The 26,159-nt window shown below is 40.8% G+C and overlaps 1 protein-coding gene across 2 annotated transcripts in view; it reads right to left on the reverse strand.

Moving 5' to 3' along the window:
* Nucleotides 1–382: 382 nt before the first annotated feature.
* Nucleotides 383–26,159, reverse strand: part of PSTPIP2 (proline-serine-threonine phosphatase interacting protein 2) — an 84,788-nt gene continuing 59,011 nt past the window's right edge. For both annotated transcript variants that reach the window (XM_030867836.2, XM_060310585.1), the window contains 12 exons: nucleotides 24,393–24,427; nucleotides 22,867–22,973; nucleotides 18,086–18,148; nucleotides 10,914–11,012; nucleotides 10,287–10,332; nucleotides 9,404–9,483; nucleotides 7,036–7,134; nucleotides 5,985–6,081; nucleotides 5,784–5,865; nucleotides 4,514–4,548; nucleotides 3,405–3,462; nucleotides 383–1,983 (listed from right to left, as the gene is read on the reverse strand). In XM_030867836.2, the coding sequence (XP_030723696.1) occupies nucleotides 3,413–3,462; nucleotides 4,514–4,548; nucleotides 5,784–5,865; nucleotides 5,985–6,081; nucleotides 7,036–7,134; nucleotides 9,404–9,483; nucleotides 10,287–10,332; nucleotides 10,914–11,012; nucleotides 18,086–18,148; nucleotides 22,867–22,973; nucleotides 24,393–24,427 (793 nt within the window). In that variant the 3' untranslated portion in view covers nucleotides 383–1,983; nucleotides 3,405–3,412. The remainder of the gene's footprint in view (nucleotides 1,984–3,404; nucleotides 3,463–4,513; nucleotides 4,549–5,783; nucleotides 5,866–5,984; nucleotides 6,082–7,035; nucleotides 7,135–9,403; nucleotides 9,484–10,286; nucleotides 10,333–10,913; nucleotides 11,013–18,085; nucleotides 18,149–22,866; nucleotides 22,974–24,392; nucleotides 24,428–26,159) is intronic.

Genomic DNA, 26,159 nt, shown 5'->3' on the forward strand with positions numbered 1-26,159 from the left:
TATGTGTCAAGTTCTGGGGATGTAGCAGGAAAAACGATAAGAGGGACCCTGCTCTCATGGAGATTACAGTCTAGGAGGGAAGCCAGACTTTGAACAATTAATTTCAAGAGTGAATCCTGTAATAACAAGGAAAATGTGAGAGTGGGGAAGGAGACAGCAGCGGGATCCCACCAAGCCTGGACGCAGGGAACATGCTTCCCCGAGGAAGGGACCCTGCATCTGGCACCTGAAGAGTTAGTAGGAAGTGGCTTGGTGCCAGTCTCCTCCTGGCTTCCCTGACCGGCAGTTTGTCCTTCTATGGTGGTCTAATGATAGCAAATGTAACAAGGGGTCAAATAGAGCTTGGAAGAGAGATACAATTAACACAAAAATGCAAAATAAATCCCAAATCACCAGGAACCTTTATTTTACTTCATATTGAACTGGAAGAGCAATAAAATAAAGATATTTTCAATTCTTAAGATATTTTTACATCAGTTACACTGACCAGTAGAGAGAAAATTGAAATCTCTATGGAATTACTAACAATAAATAAAATACTTAAAAATAGAGTGTTCTGAGTTCAAAGGAAAATTTCCTGAGCCTGTTCAATCTGGGGAAGTCAATGACCCTTTGCAAACTCCAGTTTTTCAAAAGGCTATCCAACTGATGCAAGCTTCTGGTTATGACAAGAACCCGCCACTTTCAGCAGCACCTTATATGAAAAGGGGAAACAATCGATCTTCCTTCAATCACTTTGTCCATAGTTCTGGGGAAGCTATGCACAGAGAAGAAAAGGAAGGTATCTGCTCTTTGTGGTACCAGAATTTCACAACATCCCAAATAAATGCCAGTGCTATTTTAACTTGTCATTAACTAAAATGTACCATTTGCTCAGTGTGCAAATATTAGACCAGTCTCCCTGCTGTTTGTGGGTGACCAAAGGAAGACCCAAATATTTGTGAAAGGGTAAGATTGACACTTTAAAAATTCCAGGATCTAGCAAGGGAAAGATTCTCTGTGAAGACCAAAGATTGAGTAGTGGCTTTGTAGGTCTAAAATTCTCTTCAGGGATAAAGTCAAAATACCATGTTTCATTGATTCTAGGATATACTTTTCCCCCCACACTTTAGCATCTCAGATTCCAATGGGCTTGGCCATTAATTGTCACAAGTGTCAACTCCCCCACTGACTTTCTTAGTGGTATATAAAGTAAGGGGATGTTTTACAACGAATGGTTTCTTAGATTAGATTAAATATGGTGCTCTGTAGTTCAGTACACACAGTGAGCCATATAAAAATAAATCTGACATTTTAACCCTGGTAACTTTCCCAAGTGAAAAGATGCTGGCAAAAACATTTGGCGTCTTAAATTTCAACATGCGCATCACAGTCTCAGGAAGGGTTAGAAGGATGGTGATGTGGGATGAGCTTGTACTCTCCCTCTGCGTCTGTCCCTAGTCAGCTGAGAGAACTATAAGGAAATCGATTTCACATTCTGGGACTCAATTCCTCATCTGTAAAATGAGAAAGTGTTATCAGATGGCCTCTAAATCTTCCAGCCAAAAAGGAAGGTGATTTTAAATCTTACACCACTGAGTATGTGCCACGCTGCCCCCAAAAGGCAAAGGAGCTTCTTGAGTTGCTGACTTGCTGGCTCAGACTTCTCTGCAGCCATCCCTGCCCCAACTCCCAAGAGTCAATGCTTCAAATCCACAGACTTTCTTGAATCAAGCAGAAAACACAATTCATTCACAACTTTAGTAACTTGATTGGAAAAGGATAATTCTTCAGTGTTGGGCAATTTGCAAACTTCTTTTAAAAACTGGAGAACTCTACTAGGTTAAGTTGAACTAAATGTCTACCATAAATTTTAAAATATCAAAAAATTATAGCAAGGGTTCACTTCAAAGTCTTCCTGATTGACATAATTTCTACAGATTCTGCTGCTTTAAGTGCCTCCTTCCATGCCACAGAAGCGCCAACCACAAAAAGCTTTGTTTTCTGAAAGAAAATAATAAAGAAATTTCATTTGAATTAACTATTCATATCAGCACCCTGCTCCTACATTGAGATTTTATTCAACAAGAACAATGTGCTTGGCCAAGGAAAACAAACAGTGAGAAATGGGTATTCCATCTGATGAAAAATGGAATAAAAATGTTGCTTTATGATAAATAACACATACATTTATATTTTTATATACATATTTTTAATTCAAAAGTCATAATCTATCTTTACCTAAACATGTTAGAATTAAAAACAAGAATAGCAGCTAAAATCAACAATTGCAGAACAAATCACAAATTCCTAAAGATTACTATTTAAATGTCAATTCCAAAGGTTCAAACTATTTTAAGTGTTGTGATGTCGCTTAACAAAGTTACTAATAAAGGTAGACTCCCTCTTTAAAATTCTCTTAAATTCAGTCAATTATACATGCTCGATTCCTACTCCTTGAGCTGGCACAGACACTAATGAGGCCCAATGAAATGACCAAACTTCAGTAAATGTGTTGGTATTGGCATCTTACATTCAAACAGCAGATTCTTGGGCTCTGAGGAACTACAGTTGCTGGCTCAAATGCTATTATTAAGCAACTAGAATATATACTTTACCCAAATGGGTGAGGGAAAGAAAGGAAGGAAAAGAGAAATGAAAAGAAGAGAAGAGAAGGAAGAAAGTGGGGAGGGAAGAAGGGAAAAGAGAGGAGGAACAGGTGGGGAGGAATGAGAGAGAGAGAAAGGAAGGGAGGAAGAAAGGAAGGGAGGGAAAGGAAGGGAGGGAGGGAGGGAAGAAAGAAGAGAGAGAGGAAAAAAGGAAGGTAAAAAATAAAAATAAACTCTTGGAGCTGCTGATGCCCCACCACATAGCCATCACTGCATGGTGTTCTGGAGAGCAGGTTCTACCTTTGAACACCATGTCACTTGATTTCCCACGTTCTTGCTCTACCTCCAAAATGAGCCGGGCCTCTTTCCATGAGAAAGAGAGAGGCTTATGAAATGAAGCAGACGTGATGACTGGCTGTAAAGACTACAATTTGTTTGTTGGTCAGAAAGGTATATATAGTTAGAGGATGAGGTTTTTTACGTCTTCAATATCCACTATCTTTTGCAGCAAAGTTCCTTAAATATTATAAACACACTTCTTAAGCAATTTGAAGACTTACATGTAAATGTAAATCATACTTTCTGATTATTTCTGTCTAATCAAGAAAACCATGGCTTCTGTCCTAACAGCTAATTGGCCGTAAGTCACAAAGTGGGTGGTTTTAGAGGAGTGCAGGCAAGTAATGTTTGATGTGCCCACTTCCAAGCACTGGCATTGTTTGCCTGCAGTGATGTTATAAAGAAGCTTCAAAGACTTCAAAAATACAATCACCAGTCTAAACACAACTTGATTCTGTGAAGATGAAAGGTTCTTACCATTGATGTTACTGATAGATCAAACTGTAGTTATCAGGCAAAGAATAATCAGGGTCATCTGCAAAGGGCAAAACACAGAGCAACATTAAGTTAACATTTTTTCATGATAATATATTAGCCCTTTTCAAATCAAGGCATCCCACTCAGAGTCTGGTGACTGCCATTTTGTAAGAAGAAAATATATCTGGCAACAAAACCTACAAATAATAGTCATAACTACAAGTCAGAAAACATATTGGAAATCCCTATTATGATTTCTTTGCCATTTTTCAACCATGCCCAGATAGCAGTCCCCACAGTAAAATCACCTTCAAAAATGGACAAAAGTAAGTCCCACAGTACCAAGTGGTAATTATAAGGTAATAAGAAATCAATTAACTTAAATCCTTATCTAGTTCAAAGATGTAATTTCAGCCACTAAATTTTTCAGTCACTAAATTTTTGCCAAGATGCTAAATGCAGCCCAAGATATCTCTTCCCTCTTCCTTTGAACATAGATAGGCATATCTTTCTTTTATTCAAATAATAGGTATTTGTTGAGCACCTACTATGTGCCCAATACTGTGTTATGTTTTGTGACTGATTCAGGAGAAAACAAAGTGCCTGCCCTCAAGGATCTTGTAATTATCCAGGGAATACAAATTAACAAAAAGCACTAAGTGTGTGGTTCTCCCAGAGGTATCATAGGAGTTCAGAGAGAAAAAGAGACCAGGGTGCTCAGTGAAAGATCCAATTATAGGCAGTGTACAAAATACATAATATTAGGTTACAAGTTTCCAGACATCTTCTATAAATTACATTTCTGTGTAATCCAAAGGAAACTGTATCCCAGTTTTGCTGTTCTCATGGTCCAAGTTGAAATAATCTCTTAGTAAGAATGCCTTATAAGTTTCTTTTGGTACTTGAGTAGCTGAAATCTCTTAGATAAGCTGTAAAATAGACCACGAATTACCAAATTCCACTCTGTGACAAACAGTATTATAGTTTCTAATAATAGGTTCATTCTCTTGGAAATTTGATTCTATTTATTCCCTTCTTTCCTTTTATTTCAAAATTCTAGCTACTCAACCTTAAATAAAAGCTGACCTAAGATTTCAAACAGTCTTTACCTGGTAAACTTTTAGGAATTGGGAGAGGTCTTCTCCTGTAAGAAATGAAAACCAAAATCTTTCAGATAAGTTCTTGTTATTTTTCTAACTTTCTACTTCACTCTACAAACACTGCATGCTAATCAGATCGGGTTTCTGCCCCGGAGGGTTAAGAAAAGTTCAGAGGAAGCAAAGGCTCTGCAGCGCTGACCTCCTGGATCCAGGCTGCAGACGTTACATTATTCTGGGGAGCAGGACGCACAGAGCCCTGCCCCGCAGCCCAGAAATCTCAGTCATGTGGGCAAGAGTTCCTGATCGCCTTGATAAAAAAATGGGAAGTCAAACAGTTCCTACCTTGCTGTCAGGGTTAAAGGAACTAACTCAAAGTTACTGCTTTGAGCAGCGCTTGGCATTCTTAAACAGTGGTGATGAACTTGCACTTCCCCGTCAAACACTCCCTTATCTTTTTAAAAACTGGACTGAAAATTCAACAGCTTAGACTCCGAGGTGACTGTATGTGAAACAGAAGTTTCTCTTCCCTCAGGATCCTTTATATCAAGGCAGCAAACTTTTTCTGTAAAGGGCCAGATAGCAAACGATTTAGGCTTTTCTGGCCACACAGCATTTCTATCTCATCGCTACTCAGCTCCAATGAGAAAGCAGCCGTAGACAGAATGGAAACAGATGAGTGCAGTCATCTTCTAACAAAGCTCTACATATGAACACTGATGTTTGCATTTCATGTAATTTTCATATGTCACAAAATAGTATCCCTTCAATTCTTTTCAACCATTTAAAAACATGAAAACTATTCTTAACTTGCAGGCCCTACCAAAACAGGTAGGTTAGATTTGACTCACAGGGGGCCAGAGTTTTCCAACTCTTGCTTTCTACAAGAAAGGTATAGGATTCATGCATGAGTAATAATAATTACACTCAAGCATGATACAATCCCCCTCGAACTATGATTAGTACAACCCATTTAACATTTGTCCTAAAAATGCTATTGCCAAAAACCTAGCACTCACTAAGCAAATGCAATGGTAGAGATATGTTCTGATTCTAATACGTCCATATTAGAATTGGAACACTAAAAATAAAAATGTTCTTTAGAAGTACTTTTCTTTTTTTTTCTTTTTTTTTGGCCACACTGCGGCATGTGGGATCTTAGTTCCCTGACCAGGGATCGAACCTGCGCCCCCTGCAGTGGAAGAACAAAGTCTTAACCACTGGTCCGCCAGGGAAGTCCCCAAAAGTACTTTTCTACATGTGAAAGAAAGCTGGATATTACCTTGCCAAGTCAGACCCCGTAGCCTTTCCTGGTGGGGCAGCATTCTTCTGGGGGCAGTAGAAATTCTCGTACATGATGGGTGCTAGGGAGTCATCAAGACATAAAACATTAAGAGGCTGATGACTTCCATTCTCAATGACCTGTGATAAGAAAGACTAATAGAATTGCTTAATTAACCCCCCACCCTACAGCTCCATTCACCTGGTGGAGTCTGTCCAGTTTTGCGCTGATTCACAAAGTACTCAATGTCCTTCTCAATGCTGCACATTTCTAAACTCTTACGGACTTCTTCATACATCTAACAAAAAGAAGATAAATCAAGGTAGAGGTATATGTCCATAAAAATGGTGACACAGCTTATTAAAATAGGAGGTTTGATGAATGGCTGTTTTCCAAATTTTGCTTTGAAAAGAAAAAAGAAGACATTCCCAAGTCCTGGACTCAAATAAAGGGATTTCTCTGATGCATAGCTGCATTTAAATTTTTTTTAAAGATGACAAAAAAATATAGATTTTTTTTTTTTTGTAGCAGCACAGAAACCTTGGTGGAAAGATTTTTTTTAAAAAAACTACGGATGGGACAAAGAAAATAGATACCAAGTCCCATGACCAATTCTACACACAAATGCAAAGACAACTGGAGAAAAGTTCTTCCAGTCAATCCTACTTGTTTTCTGGGTGTTTAATTATTCTTCTAAAGTGAATGTCCCATCTAAGCGAGGGTGGCTATTTCTTAGGAAAGAAAGTGGTGATAATTTGATTCATGTCCCCCTGAGACCTGGGAACCCATGACAATTGCTGTGTACAAGTTAAATCTGGATCACTAATGGCCCCGAAACACTGCTGAAGTAAATCCTGAGCCCTGGAGTGACCGTTAGCCTGGGCATGGCTCAGTCTGCTAGTCCTTGGTGCTGTCCTGGAGTGACCTCATTTCAGACCGGAGCAGTCTCTGGGACTCACATTCATTTTGTGACATCTCTGTTTTCCATAAATTAAACTGCATTTGGGTCTCCCTTCTCTGCTCTCCTGCTCTGACCCTTTATTTCTTAGAGAGAAAGTCATAGTGGTAAAGTGAAACAAGAGTCAGGCAGGTTAGGTGTTTATCTGGGTCCATACTCACCGTGTGGCCTTGGGCCAGTCACTGTACCTACCTGGGCCTCAAATGAGGGGGGTGAACTAATAAATGTTTATGGTTCCTTCCACTCTAATGAATCTAATATGCAAAGCATCCTCCGTGGATGCCTCTGACTTACGTTATCGCTTGTGACACATTGTTGTGACAGCTGATTCATGTGTAACCACAGTGCATTCCGAAAGAAGTTTATTCGTTCACATTCTTGAGTCTCAAACACCTATAGAAACAAAACTACATGTACATATGCAGAGAAAGGGGCCATTTGTCTAGACTGGCTATGACTTAAGAAACAATTTCAACCTTGAATTATCTGTAAGCTTATTGTCCCATTTAGCGTACTCCCACCCACCACCGAGGAAGCTCATAAACTCTTACTCAGGCAAAGAATGCAAATGGATTCTAATAACATATTAACACAAATAGGACTGGATATAGTTCTGAAGGTAAGAGGTGATGATGAACCTAAACGTCAATGTTCTAACCTGAATTCCAGCTCACATTTCCAACTGCCTAATGGGTATCTGTACCTGGGCAGCCTGCCAGAGCCTCCAGTTCAGAGTTGCCCTCCTTCTCACCCCTTCCCAGAATGAGTGAATTCAACTGGCAAGACGGTCACAATTGTTGAAGCTAGTTGATGAGTACATGGGGACCCTTGCACTTGTATTTTATCCTTGTGTATGTTTGAAATTTCCTTAATAAAAAAGTTGTTTAAAAAGTCACTGCCTGAACAATAGTTTTTGGATATAAGCAAATACAACTTATGGAAAATCAAACTATTCTATAAAGTGGATGCTATAGTATTCAACAGTGGATGTTATATATTAATGTATTTTTTAAAGGTTGACTACAAAACTATTACATTTTAAAGCTTCTTATAATGTAAAACTGTATACATATACAAGAGGAGAGAGAATAGCATAATGAATCCCCATGTACCCATCACCAGCTGAAACACTTATCCACTCACAACTGACTGTTTTACCTATTTCCCTACCAACGCACCTACTCCCTGGAGTATTTTGAAGCAAATACACTATTTCATCTATAAATATTTTATTATTCATATACAGTATATAAGTACTACATATGAATATTACATTATTTTTATTATAGACTATTTCACATAGACAGAATCATAGAGAGTGACATTAGGAAGACCCACATACCAACCATCCAGCTTTGTCAAAACTTTTGGCCATATTTGCTTCAGATTCTGTTAAAGCCTCTGTGTGCTTTCTTCAATCTCTACTATGTTCCTCCTCCCCCAGAGATAACCATTATCCTAAATTTTATCATTCTTATGCAGATTTTGACAATATGTATGTAACCATAAGATGTATATGATATTGCTTTGCATGTTTTAAAACCATATAAAAATACTCTTATTTCAGGCTTTTCCATTAGATTGTGGAATTAAGGAAGTAAAGCAGAAAAGAGTGTTTTAGGAGGGACCCACAGTTTCAGGTGCTAAAGACCGGTCAAATAAAATTAGAAACTGCAAAGGCATGCTGGACCTCACACCAAGGGGACCACTGGTTCCTCTGGGAGAACAGCTGCAGGGGAGCAGACCCCAGACACAGCCACTGGGACAGGCAGGACAATGAGGATGTGCAGGCAATTCCCCCAGGAAGCCTGGCTGTGAAGAGAAGGGAGAAGCAGCAGTGGCAGGCTTGAAAGCTGGAAGGAGCTGAGGTGTGAATGATAATAAAAGTCCACTGTGAAAGGGAGCTGTGTGCAAGGGGGTGGGGAAAGCCAGCTGGAGGATCCTGAGCCCAGTGGTGGCAGAGCAGCCCTTTACCACTATCACAGGAGAAGGGAGGGTGGTGAAGATCAGTAGTTCTTGTGCTTGAATTCACAGCAGAGTCACCTGCAGGACTTATTAACATGGAGACTATTGCGCCCATGCCCAGGGTTTCTGATTCCAGAGGCCTGGAGTTGGTCTGAGAACCTGCATCTCTGCATCTCTAACAAGATCTGCATCTAACAAGGCAATGATGTTTGTACAGGTCCTAAGACCTCCCTTTGAGAACCACTGGTAAGGAAAATGTGTAGACAGGGTGACAGAAACTTGAGGAAGTTTCCAGGTTGTGTCTTTATTTTCTCTGGGTCATTGTGAGGCATGTGCTGAAAATGAGGGGGGCAACGGTGAAACAAAATGTGTGAGAATAAAAAACTCTAGGTCAGCTCTCCTGCCATCTGCATTCCTCTGTCACAGAGCAAGTACAGGTGAGGCTCTCGATAGGAAATCAATGAATCAACTGTTAATTGATTCAGCTGCTTCATACCCGTGTGAATCAAACATCAGAGCAAGGCCATGAACAGAGTGGGACAGCATGGTCAGGATCGGGAAGAAGCAGAAAGACAAGGTTTGGGGGAAAGCATTCCAATTCCTTCCACTCTCCACTTAAATTCCAGATTGCTAATTTGCCCTCAAGTAATTCTACAGAAGTAGAGGAAGGAAGACCCGCCCTTCGGGTTCCAGGTACCTCGCAGGCCTTGATGTGTTCGCTCTGCCACTCTTCACGGACCTTATCCAGAGTGTTGATGTGCAGCATGTACGCCTTGTCTGCAATGGAGGGGAGGGGCCTGGGTCTGGAAACCGGATGGGAGGGGGCTCGCAGACCCATGAAAAGTAAGCAAAGGTGGGCATCACATTCTTTATAAAGAAAAACCAAGCAATTAGCCAGAAATGCTCCAAGGAAGGAAAAGTGAAAGCTGACAAGGAACCTCAGCCAGGGTTTCCTTCCACCTCTTACCATTTTCAGGAAAATTAAACAAACAATGAGGGGTGCAGAAAAGTGAACTACCAAGTTACTTCAGTTTTGGATTCAGAAACTTAAGCAACCACGGTTGTGAGAGGCTTGTCTCCGGCAAGACACTGTGGCTGGGAATTAGAAGCCTTTGCAAACACTTGGTTTGGATTTTAGACTTCAGTGATGACAAGGCCTCACGACTTGGTTGTTTCTTTCACAGCAGAGAAGAGTTATCAGGGCTGAAAAGGGGTTTTAAGATAGATGTTCCCAATAAATCGGAGTGAGCACCTGGTCCAAAGCAGCTGCCACTTGACCTCCCCTCTCCCCCCCACCCCCACCATTCAGTCACCTGTCAGGCGGCAAGACCTAAGGCAGCAATGGCCAGAAACTGCTGCCTCACTTGCTTCCTCCCGCTCTCCCAGGTTCCCATATACTCTCCCTTCCCCCCCTCTTCCTTCCCTGTTTCCCCCTCCGTCCCTTCTCATACCTTGTTAATCCTACTGTATATGTATATATTCACTATTGTATGGTATATAAAACTGCCTTTCTCAGACAGATTTAGGATAACATAAGCCCCACCACAATCCTCCCCCATCCTTGGGAGCAGACCCGTCACCTGAGTCTTCTACTGCAGTCTTTGAAGTTGCCAGTTTCACAAAAAGCTGTGAGGACAAAACAGAAACAAAAACAAACAAACAAAAAAAGAGGTCAGGAATGCTGGGCTAGGCTTCTAAAGGCAAAACAGATTTTAAAGCAATGACTGAGAAGAGACAAGTTGTAGTTCAAGTCTAACCTATATTTCTCTCATGAGTTAGTCATTCAACTTGCCCTCTAATCTTAACACCATTGGAAAATAGCCATCGAGCATCTTGTCCTACATCTTCCTAAAAACATATCCCTCCCTACCTTCTGATTGCTGACGATCTTATATCCAGATTTTATAAAATTATATGTATAAAACACCCAAGCAGGAGGCAGCCTAGCTATAAAGAATACATGAGCTGAGTTTTGAAAAAAACATGAAAACATCAGAACCCCCTCCCCTGTGGCTATGCTCCTCTAGCTCTTCCCCAACCCCCAAAATAGGACAAGGGTTTTTCTGGCTCCGAGGACTCTAATTGCCTGAAGGAGGGTATTGCCAGGAGCTCAGAGTGCAAGTCCATTTTTTATTAAGACTATTAATTGGCTTTAGCTTGATATATGTAAATCTCAGATTTTTCAGGCTGTCTGCTCTCCCAGGTACCTTTTCTTGTTGCTTCGGGTTCGCCACATTGGCACTCCGGTGGACAGCCTGCTCTGCTTCATCTTTGTCTCGGCATTTCTGCTCGTAGTTCTTCTTTGCCTTTGTAGTTATGAGCCAAAAGAGGATCAAAACAGATAAGCAGACAGTGACCCTAGCCCCCCACGCCCAGGAGAGAAGAGGGCTCACTGATTAGGGCTCTGATCACCACTAGACTGGGGGCACTCAGAGGACATGCTCTTTCTCGTCTATCTTTGGAAGGTCTCTCCAGCCCTTTTCCAAATCATGTATGTAGTGGCAACCTGATCAAGGAAGTAACGACTCCTATTTGGCAAAAACAAAGTACATGAGCTTTAAAAATGTACTGAAACAAAAGATGGAATTTGAAATAGGCAAAATCAAACACTTATGTAACTATAGGATGTGAATATGTAATATTCATAACCCTCAGAACTTAGATGCAATCACTTGGTCCTGGTAACTCTAACTATGTTTCAGTATTCTAACGTGCCTCCTCATAGCATGTGGACAGCGGGGAGGGCATCAATCCCATCATTTCTGTAGCTCAAGGGTAGTCATGTTCCTTCTTGATTTATAGAATTCTGTTTTAGCCAGTTTAAAAGCAGGCCGTGGTCTCTCCTGTGCTACCATTACTATCAGCAGTATGAAAATAGTTCACAAACTACAGTTAGTGAATCAAATAATTTTCTGTTTCAACTCTTGAAGCAAAGACTTAACTTGTTCAAACAAAGCAAAGCTGTGAATCAGTTGGCTAATAAATAAAAATGATACTCCCCCAAAAAAATGCTTGACTAAGAATCAAGACACCTTTGCAGAGATGGTTTGTGCTCATCAAATATCTCACGTGCTTTCCTACATTTCTCAGCATCCCTTGCAGTTCAGTTGGGGTTAACCTTTCAGTAAACAACCTTATAATTCTCTCTGCTACACACCATAGAAACAAAAGTTCATAACTTTTCTTAATTACAAGCACATAAGATATTCATGCAACAATTCTTTTCTTATGCAACAATATCTTATAGACACTTCTCTGTATCAAGCATGAAGCCTGCAGCTGAACACTTTTTAAAAAAATTTTTATTGGAGTATTGTTGATTTACAATGTTGTGTTAGTTTCTGCTGTACAGCAAAGTCAATCAGTTATAAATATACATGTATATCCACTATTTTTTAGATTCTTTTCCCATATAGGTCATTACAGAGTATTGAGTAGAGTTCCCCGTGCCATACAGTAGGTCCTTATTAGTTATCTATTTTATATATAGTAGTGTGTGTATGTCAATCCCAATCTTCCAATTTATCCCTCCCCTCCTCTCCCTGTTGGTAATCATAAGTTTGTTTTCAATATCTGTTAAGTCTGTTTCTGTTTTGTAAATAAGTTCATTTGTGCCCTTTTTTTAGATTCCACATATAAGCAATATCATATATTTGTCTTTCTGTGTCTGACTTACTTCACTCAGTATGACAATCTCTAGGTCCATCCATGTTGCTGCAAATGGCATTATTTAGTTCTTTTTTATGGCTGAGTAATATTCCATTGTATATATGTACCACATCTTTTTTATCCATTCCTCTACTGATGGACATTTGGTTGTTTCCATGTCCTGGCTATTGTAAATAGTGCTACAATGAGCATTGGGGTGCATGTATCTTTTCAAATTATGGTTTTCTCCAGATATATGCCCAGGAGTGGGATTGCTGGATGATATGGTAGTTCTATTTTTAGTTTTTTAAGGAGCCTCCATACATACATTCCCACCAACAGTGTAGGAGGATTCCTTTTTTTCTCCACATCTTCTCCAGCAATTTTTTTTCTTTTTTTTTTTTTGGTGGTGGGGGGGTACACGGGCCTCTCACTGTCGTGGCCTCTCCCGTTGTGGAGCACAGGCTCCAGACGCGCAGGCTCAGCGGCCATGGCTCACGGGCCCAGCTGCTCCACGGCATGTGGGATCTTCCCAGACCGGAGCACAAACTCGTGTCCCCTGCATCGGCAGGCGGACTCTCAACCACTGCGCCACCAGGGAAGCCCTCTCCAGCATTTATTGTTTGTAGATTTTTTGATGATGGCCATTCTGACTGGTGTGGAGTGATACCTCATTGTAGTTTTGGTTTGCATTTCTCTAATAATTAGTGATGTTGAGCATCTTTTCATGAGCTTTCTGGCCACCTGTATGTCTTCTTCTATTTAGATCTTCTGCCCATTTTATGACTGGGTTGTTTGTTTTTTTTTGTTATTGAGCTGTATGAGCTGTTTGAATATTTTGGAGATTAATCCCTTGTTGGTCACTTCATTTGCAAGTATTTTCTCCCATTCTATGGGTTATCTTTTCTTTTTGTTTCTGGTTTCCTTTGCTTTGCTGTAGCTGAACACTTTTAATGGTTGTAAATACACACACATACATATATAACTGCCATAATTTTCTTAACCAACTCTCTACTGGTGGACATTTACCTTATCTCCCATTTTGTATAACATAAAAATACTCTGATTTTTATTTTGGGTAGTGTGAATTTACAGGTCAGATTCCTAGAAGTGTAATTGTTTTCACTAATTCATACTCCTATAAACACGTACGTGAGGGTATATGGCCTCATGCTCTTACCAACACCAAAATAAGACAATGTTTTTAACCTTTTCTAATACTAGAGTTGAGAATGTTGGCATATGCCTTGTTTTATTTGTATTTATTTCATTACTAAGGTGATATGTCATTTCTACTTCATGTCTTTTACCTACATTTTTTTTGGAGCATTCTTCATTTTAATTGATTTTTAAGAGTTCAGTCTATACTAGGAACACTAACTGGTTATAAATTATATAAGTTACTAATATTTTTTCCCATTTGTTATCACGTATAAGATGATATTTTTTTCTTTTGCTCTAAAGAAGTCTTAAACTTTTTTATACTTTTTTTTTTGACTGCACTGGGTCTTAGTTGCCCCACACATGATTTTTTAGTTGCAGCTTGCGAACTCTTAATTGTGGCCTGAGAACTCTTAGTTGTGGCATATGGGATCTAGTTCCCTGACCAGGGATCAAACCTGGGCCCCCCTGCACTGGGAGTGCTCAGTCTTAGCCACGGGACCACCAGGGAAGTCCCAAAAAGTCTTAAATTTTAATGTCAGTTATCAATCTTTCTCTTTCGTGCATTGTTTTTTTAATATGACATATTAAGCACTTTTTCTCTGTTGTTACATAGTCCTCATAATAATATTTTTAAAGGTTACACAATTTACTCTTTCTTCATTTTTGTCACTAAATCATGTACATTGTAGTTTTCATTATAGGTAGTGAACACGGTAGTGCATTTTGTTTTTCTTATTTTGGATGATTTCCTAAAGATAGAGTCTTAGATTCTTAGTGTAAGATTGATGGGCTATGATCATATTTATGGCTCTAAAAGCATATCGTAAAATATCGTTTTAAAAGGTTATATGGGGGGCTTCCCTGGTGGCGCAGTGGTTGAGAGTCCGCCTGCCGATGCAGGGGAGGCGGGTTCGTGCCCCGGTCCGGGAAGATCCCGCGTGCCGTGGAGCAGCTGGGCCCATGAGCCATGGCCGCTGAGCCTGCGCGTCCGGAGCCTGTGCTCCGCGGTGGGAGAGGTCACAACAATGAGAGGCCCGTGTACCACAAAAAAAAAAAAAAAAAAAAAAAAAAAAAAAAAGGTTATATGGGCTCCAGAGAAAATGGAGCAGATGTACTCTACCTTATTCCTCCACACAAGTATAACTAAAACCCCTGGACATTCTACATAAAACAAACATAAGATTCTGAAAGGTGGAGAGAAGAAGGCAGATTAGCTGATGTCCTTGATCTCAGAGAGAAACCTAGAAGTGAGTGCCCTGGGTTTTCTTTGGGCCTCTTATATCACAGAATGAATGCCAAAGCAGCAGACAACCAAGAAATGCCAGTGGGCATAAACAAATAAAAAAAGCCCCGATGAAAACCTCCCCTCTCTAGCCAAAAGACCAGAAAAGGGGCAGCACAGCAGGACAGAAGCCTCCACGTTGTACAGCAGCCAAACACCACATAAAGAAACCATGCCCCCCTCCCGCCCACCACACATCCAGCAAAGGCCAAGTGGGGAGTCTAGACTTCCACCCTCACCAGGCTATAATGCGGTTCCCAACTCCCCTGCTGAGGTGGTATCAGAGAAGGACCAATAGGGGACTGGGACCTTCATCCCCACCAGGAGGTAACAAAGGCCCACAAGCCCCACACACAGAGCTAGTGGAGACTCTGTGGGGAGCCTGGGCTTCCACTACCCCCAGCTGGCAGTAATGAGGTACACCTCCTCCCTGCTGCAGTGGTGTCAGAGGAAGTCTAATGGGGATTCAGAACTTTAATCAACCCCCAGTAGTAACAAGGCCACACTGACCCTATGGTGTCAGTGGAGGCCAAGGTGGGGAACCTGGCCTGGAACCCCTCATAGCAGTTATGTGGTGGCACTTCACCTCAGTTGCTCGAGTGGTGTCAGAGGAAGCCAGCTAAAATAGAAGGTTTAAATAAGATCCAGAGTCTTGCAACAGAATACCTAAAATGTCCAAAATCAATTGAATATCACTTATCATACCAAGAACCAGGAGGATCTCAAACTGCATGAATAAAGACCATCAATAGATGTCAACACCAAGAAGACAGAGATGTTACAATTATCTGACAAAGATTTTAAGGCAGCCATCATAAAAATATTCAATAAACATTTGCAAACACACTTGAAACATGAAAAAATTGATAGTCTTAGCAAAGAAAAAGAAAATCTCAGCAAAGAAACAGAAGATATAAACAAGAACCAAATGGAAATTTTAGAACTGAAAAATATACTAAATGAAAGGATGGGTGTATGAATGGAAGAGATAGAAGAAAGAATTGGTGAACTAGAAGATAGTACAATAGAATTTACCTGGTCTGAAAAACAGAGAGCAAATAGGCTGAAAAAAAAATGAACAGGACCTCATGAACCTTTGGCACCATAACAAAAGATCTAACGTTCATGTCCTTGGAATCCTAGGAGATAAAGGTGGGCTGAAAAAGTACTTGAAGAAATAATGACTGATGAAAAGAATGAAATAATGCCATTTGCAGCAACATGGATGGACCTAGAGATTGTCATACTAAGTGAAGTAAGTCAGACAGAGAAAGATAAATATTATATGATATCCCTTACATGCAGAATCTAAAAAGAAATGATACAAATGAACTTATCTACAAAACAGAAACAGACTCACAGACTTAGAGAATGAACTTATGGTTACCGGGGGGAAGGATAGTTAGGGAGTTTGGGATCAACATGAACACACTGCTATATTTAAAATGGATAACTGGGACTTCCCTGGTGGTCCAGGGGGTAAGACTCCTCGCTCCCAATGCAGGGGGCCTGGGTTCAATCCCTGGTTGGGGAACTAGATCCCACATGCATGCTGCAACTAAGAGTCCACATGCCACAACTAAAGATCCTGCATGCTGCAACGAAGATTCCACGTGCTGCAACCAAGACCTGGCACGGCCTAAATAAATAAATATTTTTTAAGAAAATAAAATGGATAACCAACAAGGACCTACTGTATAGCACAGGGAACTCTGCTCAATGTTATGTGGCAGCCTGGATGGGAGGGGAGCTTGGGGAAGAATGGATACATGTATATGTATGGCTGAGTCCCTTTGCTGTGCACCTGAAACTATCCCAACATTGTTAATTGGCTATACTCCAATATAAAATAAAAAGTTTAAAAAAAAGAAAGAAAGAATAGCTGAAAACTTTCCAAATTTGGCAAAAGATATAAACCTACAGATTCCAGAAGCTGATCAAACCCCTAACAAGATAAAGCCAAAGAAATCCATGACAAGACACAGAGGTGAACTTCTGAGAACTAAAAAAAGAAAATATCATATCTTAAAGCAGAAATGACACCTTATCCATAAGAGAAAATCAGTTTGAATTACAGCAGCTTTCTTATCAGAAACTATGGAGGCCACGAGGAAGTGGCACAACATTTTTCAAGTACTGAAAGAAAAGAACTGTCAACACACAATCCTATACCCAGTGAAGATATCCTTTAAGAATGAAGAGGAAATCACTAAAGGAAAACTAAGAGTAGTTATCACTAGCAGACCTACCCTGAAGAATGGCTAAAGAAGTTCTCCAAGCAAAAGAAAATTATAAAAGAAGAAACCTTAGAACAGCACAAGAAAAAACACACACCAAGCAAAAAATCAGTAAATACAATAGTCTTCCTTTCTCTTCTGAGTTTTCTAAATTACTTTTGACAGTTGAAGCAAAAATATTAACACTGTTATTGCTCTAAATGTAGGTAGAGGAAATAGGAAAATTATATTTCAATAAGGCTTTCTCTTTAATTGTGAGAGAGCTTTCCCCAGATTGCTCAAAACATAAAAGTTCTGGGAGTAATCATATATCAACCAACACCATTTCTGCATTACACTGACATCATTCCCTATTTATCAATCGCTTTTCAGGTGCTCTGCATCAAAGAATAAAAAATGCAGAACAGACTGCATACGCCATCAACATTGGTGACATTTTCTTTTTTGACGAAGTTACCAGATATGATGTCATAGTCATAGAATATCATGATGATACTTCTGTACAAAGATGGAGTCACAGATGTTCCAGTAACAAAGGTTCATTTTTAAGAGATTCATGAAAAGCTAGAGTGAGGTCCCCAGCAACTTCTCTTAGTTCTATCTTGTTAAGCATTTTTAAAATAAATTACTTAAAGTAAAGGAGGCTTTTACTATTTGCAGATATCTTAAAACTCAATAAAAATAGGTAAGAAATCAAGATTCAAAACAGTCTTAACAGGGAAGAAGATTCAAAACAGTCTTAACAGGGAAGAAGCTCAAACCCAACAAGATAAAAGACATCATAAAGTATACATGTCCTGGTCTGAAATATTTAAGTTGACTTGCTATACCTTCCCAGGTTGCCAGAAAGATAACATCATTGTATTTCTTCTGTCTGATTTCATCCTCAACCTTTCCAAGGCCTTAAATAGAAAGTCAAACCACCAAAGGCTGTTTTCCCTAAAACACTGCACTAATGTTATTTTCAGGAATATGTTGACACATAGCACAGGATATCAGAAAATATCAACATTACAAAAAAAAAAAAAGGCAACATAGTGAGACTTACATCCATGGTTTTCTTGAATTGTAAGCTCTTTTGTTTATGGGCAGCATCCATTATAAGTTCCGTCTGTGCAGAGAGAACAGGCACTATTAATAATCAAAACCAAATGTTAACACCAGCTTATCTTGAGGGCTCAGTGTTCAACGTGGCTTATCTCAATTAGTCCTCACACAACCCAGAGGGTAGATGTGCTATTTATTATTATTCCCATTTCACAAGTAAGGAGACTGCAGCACAGAAAAGCTGAACAATTTGCCCACCTTTGAACCTGGGTGGCCACTAGCCACTATTGAGAATCACTGATCATCTTAGAGTATCCGCATCAGTAAATCTGGAATCAAGGAACTTAGATTTTAAAACTTTGTTAAAGCACCATTTATATTTTAAAAGGGGTCTTTATTCTGTAAGCCTATGTCAGCACAGTTAAAGACTCAGAAACATTCACTTCTGTGGCATCTGTCAATGGCACGTCCTTCACCAGCAAGGAGCCCAAGCAGTATGAAGGGAAGAAATGCTTGTGGGACAGCTAAAAGAAGCTGTTCCCCTACTCTTTACCCCATCTAATCCAGGAAAGGTAAGCTACTCTTCAAGTTCACTTGGGAGCAACTTCTTTGTTGTGGCTGTGATGTTAATACTTTTATTAGTCAAAATAATGGAGCTAATAATAAAAATGTAGCTCTCAGACATAACAGTAGCTCCCATTTATTAAGCACTATTATGTGCTAAGCAACTTCCATGCATCACAACAACTGTGAGTACTCATCCCCATTTTCTTGACAGTAAACTGAGATGGATTAACTCACCCAAGGTAATACTCTCAACAAGTAGCAGAGTTGGGATTTGGGCACAGCCAGACTCCTGTGCCTTGTTCCTAATCATTATCATTATCATTATCCTTACGATAGCTCTTTAAAACCAAAAGGCCAAGAAATGCAATAATTCAAAATGAGCTATGGCATTGCTCTTATACAAAATTATATAATCCAAAATAATGTTGAAAATGATATTAAAAGATTTCTCTTTCTTCTGGAAAATTAAGATTTTGTCTGTTACCATAGCACACAAACATGGATGGATTTTCAAGATATCTGGATGGAAGGTTTGGGATGGTCTCACTTCAAATATGAACTTTGTGGAATACACGAAACTCCCTTGGGGGAGCCCCAAGGGCCCCTCAGGGAACAGAACAGCCATCTTCCAGCCCAGATGAAATTGAGGGACCAGGAGGTAGCTAATGGTCCCAAGGAGGCTCCGAGGACATGGAGAACAGACAGGGCTCCAACGTGACCCGACAGGGAAAGACTCATGGGCAGCTCCCTGACATCAAAGACAGGGAGCTGTGTGGCTCACGTGAGCATCTATGTGCCTCTGCCAGGAGGGGCAGGGTTTATTCATAATAATAAACCCTGATTTTCCCAGGCTCCACAGAGCAGATCAATTAGCAATGTCGGTCCATCCGTGGTCCTTTCTACTCCGAATATACACACTGCCATTCTTCCTGTTTGGGAGCTGCTATTAATTTATAGTTTATGGCCCAAGCCAGGCCTCCTTATCTCCAAGTTCTACGTAACACCTGCTTCAAGCACCTCTCGCGTGTCTACAAAGTTCTACTTCATACCATTCTTCTCTCTGCCTTCAAAGATTCCTAGCACTTGTATGTCGGCAGGATCTTAGAAAGCAGCAGTCCAGCTCTCATCTGACAGGTATGATCCCCAGGGCCCATGAGGTGATATTGCTCAAGGCCACTCAGTGACACCCAGTCCAGCTCTGTCTGCTATACCACCTTGATTTAAGTCTCCTCATGTCCATACTCACTTGTAGGGTGGCCTATTCATGGTGACCCCAGAAAGTCACGAGTTCTCTTTCAGGACTCCTTTTTTTTTTGACCGCACCATGCAGTACGTGGGATCTTAGTTTCCCAACCAGGGATCAAACCCGTGTCCCCTGCAGTGGAAGTGCAGAGTCTTAACCACTGGACTGCCAGGGAAGTCCCCTCTTTCAGGACTCCTTGGGGAAGTTTTTCTTCTAGGACTCATTCTTTCTGCTTAGACCAACTCCAGTAGAAATTTGATTATGTTTTGTTATCAATAACACAAAATAGTGCAAAAACACAATCCTCTATGCTATCAAGTGGGGAGAAGCAAGAGGGAGGGGAAAAGGAAGAAGAGATTTATAAATGACCCAAGTGACCCTGCAGTAAATTACTGACAGAGCTGCTGAGTGGTCTGTTTGTCTACATACATTCAGACTGTACTCTGAAAACTGGAAGTGAAAACCTGCGTGACCAAAGAGGTTCCCTTTGGAGACTGCTCTCGACACAGGCAGAACATTCTGCTGTGATCGTCCCTATCTTAATATGGGCACCAAAGGAGAGGATGACTGACCACATGCTACCTTTGTCAGGCTTAGGACGTTCTGGGCTGGGAAGGAACTCCAGCACCTAAAATGTCAAGCCTCCTGAGAGTGGCTCCGAAGATCCCTCTCTGCCTGCCAACCTCCAGGGGTGAGAGACTCCTCTCTCTCTGCCCTCACCCACACTGCCTTTCACTCTGCTGGCTTTAGCTTCAAGGTCGCTGCCTCCAGAAGGCCTCCCCAGACCTATAAATTAGGTTAAGTGTCCCCACTTCATGTTCAGCTGGCACCTTCACTTCCCTACCTTTTAAGGCTCATCACACTTTGTCATGATTATTGTCACGTCAGTCTCTCTAGCCATGCTCTATGCTGTGTGGGAGAGATGGCCATGGCCGCATTGGTTACCACCCTCAGAAAACAGTAGTTCTGTAAGTGAGTTCACCAAAACTTCTACCAGCCATTCCATCTGTACCTCCCCCGTCCCAGTTTGCTAAAAGAAACTAACTGATGGATTTCCGGGAAATGGCTTAATTTCCAAGAAGTGAGAGACCAGCGCATGCAGGGTTTGACCAGTGAAAATGAGAAGTTAACACTAACACATTTTCTGCAAAAGTTTGCTTTTTTTTAAAAAAAAAGGTATCAATACAGAAGTGGAACAACCCAGAGTTCATTGCGACACAAGTAATTACAAATTTATTAATGAACTTCGGACTCTGCAAAGAAAGCTCAGAAGGTGTTTTCCTGCTCTTGAGAGCACACAATATAGGGAATTTGGGTGACAGTGGTGGAAGGAGCCCAGGCGCCTCTGTTGCTTAAGAGAATTCAGAACAGTTCTTCTAGCTGTGAGAACTTGGTCTTTGTAACCTGCTAGGAAGGGAAGTTTCAGAAGCCTTGCAAAATTAACAAAACTCTCCCTGAAATAACTAAGGCAACCGAGGGCACTTAAGAATGTGAGGAAATGACCCTCTTCTCCTCTTAGGGGAAATCATGTGTGCAGAGACTCTGGTTGTCTAAGGCATTTTGCTTCTGAAAAATTGTAAATCCTTTGGAGAGGCAGGTAGCGCTGGCAATGTCAGCCAAAAAGAGTTTGACCGTCCAGTAGATGGGTGTAATATACATATTATTTTTGCTCTGAAAAGTACTTTAGGTCAGATGCACCCCCTCAAACCTCATACATGAAGCTTGAGTTTGTGTGAAAACACCTGACATGATGTTCCTTAACTGTTGGTTTCTACCCTTCCTTCCTATAAGAGGTATAGCAGTTAAGAGCGGCTCATGAAATGACAATATATGTAAGGCAGTCAGGCTCTTAAGATAGTGCCACCCACTCTGAATGCCAAGTGGCCACCAAGGAAGCTGGAATTAGACTCTGATTTAGAACCACAGGCAAAGTTGCTGAGATTGAGGTAGGGGTAGAGCCAGCTGTTTACTGAATACACACTGCAGACTTCCAGACACTAAAGGGCCAAGATGAAGAAAGATGTCCAAAAAGTCCATGCAGAGCTGTATGGAGAGACCTGGGTAGGAATGTTTGGATGCCAAATAGGGAAGAGCTTATCCCCCACGTGAAGTTCATTCCAACCCTGGAGACCAGTCCAGAGGTTGGCAGTCCAGAGGTTAAGACTCTGTGCTTCTGGTGTGGCCAACAAATTTAAATAATTAATTAATTAAATGTAAAAGTTCTGGAAGGGCCCTATCTGGCTGCCAGGCCAACCTGAATGTACAAGTCTTTAAGGAACAAAACAGAAGGAAGTCAGAACAGTGGTCTAGTCTAAGGAACACTTTAATATAAATCTGGACTTCTTTTCTTGATGCCTATAACTTCCCAAATGTTTACCAGTTTTATTAACTCTTGCTCACTCCCATCTCCTTCCATATAATTGGCCAGAATAAACCCTATAAATGAAAAAGAGCCTGTAAACATCTGCTTTGAGGCCAAAAAGACTTGAATTTCCCAGGGCCTCAGTTTCCCTATTTGTAAAATAGGGTGGTTGGACGACATTATGGTCTCCAGGGAGAACATGGGTCCCCTCCACTTCTTATCCTCCCCTTACTGCCTTGTCCAGGAGGAGGAGTGTGGTCTGAGAACCTACCACCTTGGTAGCACATGCTAGAGCCTTATGAAGACAGAGGGGTTCCCCTTTCCAGTCATAGTTTAAACAGTGGCAGCAGATATAAAAAGAAGAGGAAAGCAGGCTGGATCCCTGACTCTTACAGCAATTAAAAAAGAACCGCCCTAACGTGCAAATGGGCACAGAGGCATCACCATCTAGACTGAGTGCCCGTATGGTTCCCAGTAAATAATCTCATAGGTTAAAAGAAGAGTGTGGGTGCTTGAGGGCAGGAAATGGGTCAAGGAGTTTAATGAACAAACAAGCCTGGAATTTTCTGCTGGAAGAACGGCAACATCTTAACACATACGTAAACCCAACCTTTTTTCGCTGTAACTTTTGCTTTTCCCTGAATTCTTCCATCTTCCTGGCCTCTTCTCTTAGAGTCTGTGCAAGCTGAATGTGACTTTGTGCCACACTGTCTATTTCTGCAAAAAGAATTAAAAAAAAAAAAAAGATCTACACATGTCTGATTTCAAACCAAAGAAACTATACAAAAAGTTTAAATACATACAAAACGCTAGGGCAAGTGGTAAAGTTAACCTGCTTCACTTGGTCACCAACATTTATTGAGCCCCTCCATGTGCCCAGCATTGCCCTGGCCACCAAGACCGAGCTGGCAAACCTTTAGCTTAGCTTCCTACCACTAACTGCTACTAACCTAGTGCATGCCCAGGGCCAGGGAGAAGCTCATGGAGCTTGCATGCTAGCACACATTACTAAACCCATTACAATTTCAAATTCGATCCTATTTCTCATTACATGACTCTAAGGTTCTTTCCATCTCTAAAATCTCATGAGCCCATAAGAAATTTATCTCTGGATAGAAAGATTATTGGTGTTTTTCCCTTTATTTTCTTTGTAATAAGCACGGCTTACTTTTTTAATAGAAAAACCGAAATGCTTACCTTTCTTGTTCTAAGAAAACAAACTGAAGATGGCATTAAAGCTAGAAAGACTGACAGATTTGACCTAAGAAAAAATTTTAAACTTGCGTGTGTGTCAAATAACCTTGAACAAGGTTAGAAGGTACATGACAAACTGGAAAAAATATTTGCAATTTATGTAACAAAGGGCTTTCACAAATCAAAATAAATATATATACTCCAGTATTTTTTAAATGGTTAAAAAACATGAAATTTTTAAAAAGATTGGCCAAATAGCCAGTAAACATTTGAAAATGTATTCAGCCTTAAAACTACTGAAAAAACACAAAGCTTTAAAACCCTGAAAACTATCACTTTTTACCTTTCAGTTTGGCAAAATTTTTAAAGTGTAAAAATTCTTGGTATTGGCAAGCATGGGGAAAAACAGCATTGTTGGTGGGGGAAAAATCAGTATCACCTTTCTGGAGGAAATGTGGCATTTTGTAGAATAAAAATATTTTAAATGTAAGAGTGAGACAGATCTGCATGAACTGAAATGGAAAGATGTCTAGAACCACTCAACTAGCTACAGAAACATGTTAAGCACATACTGTGCCACATTAAAGCCCTTAGCTTGGAAGCATGAAGAACAGAAGGACTTAAAGTCTTAAATTCTGAGTAACAGGCCCAGGGAATACTAGAACTGGACAGGACCCCTGGAAGATCAGTGCCAGGGCCTCACCCTGAGTTTGCAGTGTGAGAACCACTGCCCTACGTAAGTCAAATGTACATCATAACGTGCAAGTGTGGACCGTTCTCCAGCTCATTTCAACTCTGAAGGGCTATTCCTCACCTTAGGAGTTGCTCTGATTTTTTTTTTTTTCACCCAGTATGAGATTGCTGTTCAAATTAAAACGCACCTTTGACGACAGACACAGAGCTTGCCAAAGACAGCAAATACATTTTTAAAGAATCACTTACGTAGCTTGAAGACGTCAAGGGCCCGCTTCAGGGTGCTTAAAAAAAAAGCACATATATAATTTCGGTTCTGGAAATTGGCTGTATAACCTTATTATAATGCCATTGTGTGTTTCTCCCAGCCCACATCTTAACTGATAGCCTACGGTCTGATCTTTGCCTGGGAGCTTGAGAAGACACCAAAAGATCAAGACTTCTTCAGTCCAGTTTCCTCTCTCTTACCCTTTCAGTCCCAGGCACAAGCATCATAAATGCTTCACTGTCTACCTGGGTGGAGCCAGATGCCAAAATTCTTTATGCTTCATTTCTCCCAACAATAATATGGGAGTTATGGTCCCTTTCTCATAAGAATACCAGTCATTCTTTAAAGTATGGTAATTAGAAATATGAATACATAAAGGAAGGATTCAAACTGTGGCTCCTGATCACCTCCTTTTTCATCCATTCTTCAATCAACACATACTTACTGCACATAAACTATGGGCCAAGGCATTGCAATAGATGTTGGTGATTCAACAGTACAAGACAGATATTGTCCCAGACTTAAGAGTCTTAACAGAGGAGACAGACATTAAACACATCGATTTAGTGTTCCACCGCTGATGAACAAACTACCACAAATTTAGCAGCTTAAAACAAGACACATTTCTTACCTCACAGTTTCTGTGGAGAAGACCAAACTCATTTTTCATACCTTCTCTCCGTCTCCCTGCGCCTTTCCCTCATAACTCATGGCTCCTCCTCCCTTATAGCTCGCCCTTGCCCATGGTTTTAGTTCACCCCCATCCTACACTTCCTTAGTAAGCCTCCTTTTAGGGCTTCCCTGGTGGTGCAGTGGTTGAGAGTCCGCCTGCCAATGCAGGGGGCACAGGTTCGTGCCCCGGTCCGGGAAGATCCCACATGCCGCGGAGTGGCTGGGCCCGTGAGCCATGACCGCTGAGCCTGTGCGTCTGGAGCCTGTGCTCCGCAACGGGATAGGCCACAACAGTGAGAGGCTCACTTATCACACACACAAAAAAAAAATTAAAAAAAAAAAAAGCCTCCTTTTAAGGTGAAGTGGCCCTGGGGATTTTCTTGCTCACTGCCGCTTTCATGGAAGCATATCTCACTGGGCTCACTCCAGCCACTCAAGAAGGAATGGGACTTAGTGAAGTCATGGTCCCCCAGCCCCTAGCCACAACAGTATGGGATCATGGATCATATTCTATATGTATATATGTAGGTGGAAAGTTCTGCTATTTTGCAAACTAATAACCCTTGTATCTTCCAGCTGGCCCCTTCTTTTAGCTACACCTCATTTTTCTCACTCTGTTTATTTGTCCCAAAACAAAGTGTTCTTATTTCTCCCTGCCTTTTCTCACATAAACATTCCCAGTTATTACAAACACACTAAGCAGAAAAACATAACTGCACAGTCTCCATACACTTTATCCATCTTATGATACAATTTTTCAAGGAATGCAATGCACTAGAAAAGTGTCCATATCCAAACAAAGGCACAAGTGGCCCAGAAGGATGAATGAGCCCCACTGGGGAGCAGACTTATGACTGGAATTAGTGAGGGAGAAAGATGGCTATGGCTGCAGATACAACTAGAAGTCTTCCCCATAGTGAGCTGTGGAGTTGGAAAGTGACTTAGAGATAAAGTCTGTTCAGGGTCTAAAATTTTTCTCCTACCCTAAGTGACTGCCTAAAACACCACTAAGATAGAAGCCCCAAACTCCCTTTAGTTTGTCATCAGCTTTGTTGTCCCACACCATCACTTTATTG

This window comes from Globicephala melas, chromosome 13, assembly GCF_963455315.2.
Source record: "Globicephala melas chromosome 13, mGloMel1.2, whole genome shotgun sequence".
In the NCBI taxonomy this organism is placed as follows: Eukaryota; Metazoa; Chordata; class Mammalia; order Artiodactyla; family Delphinidae; genus Globicephala; species Globicephala melas.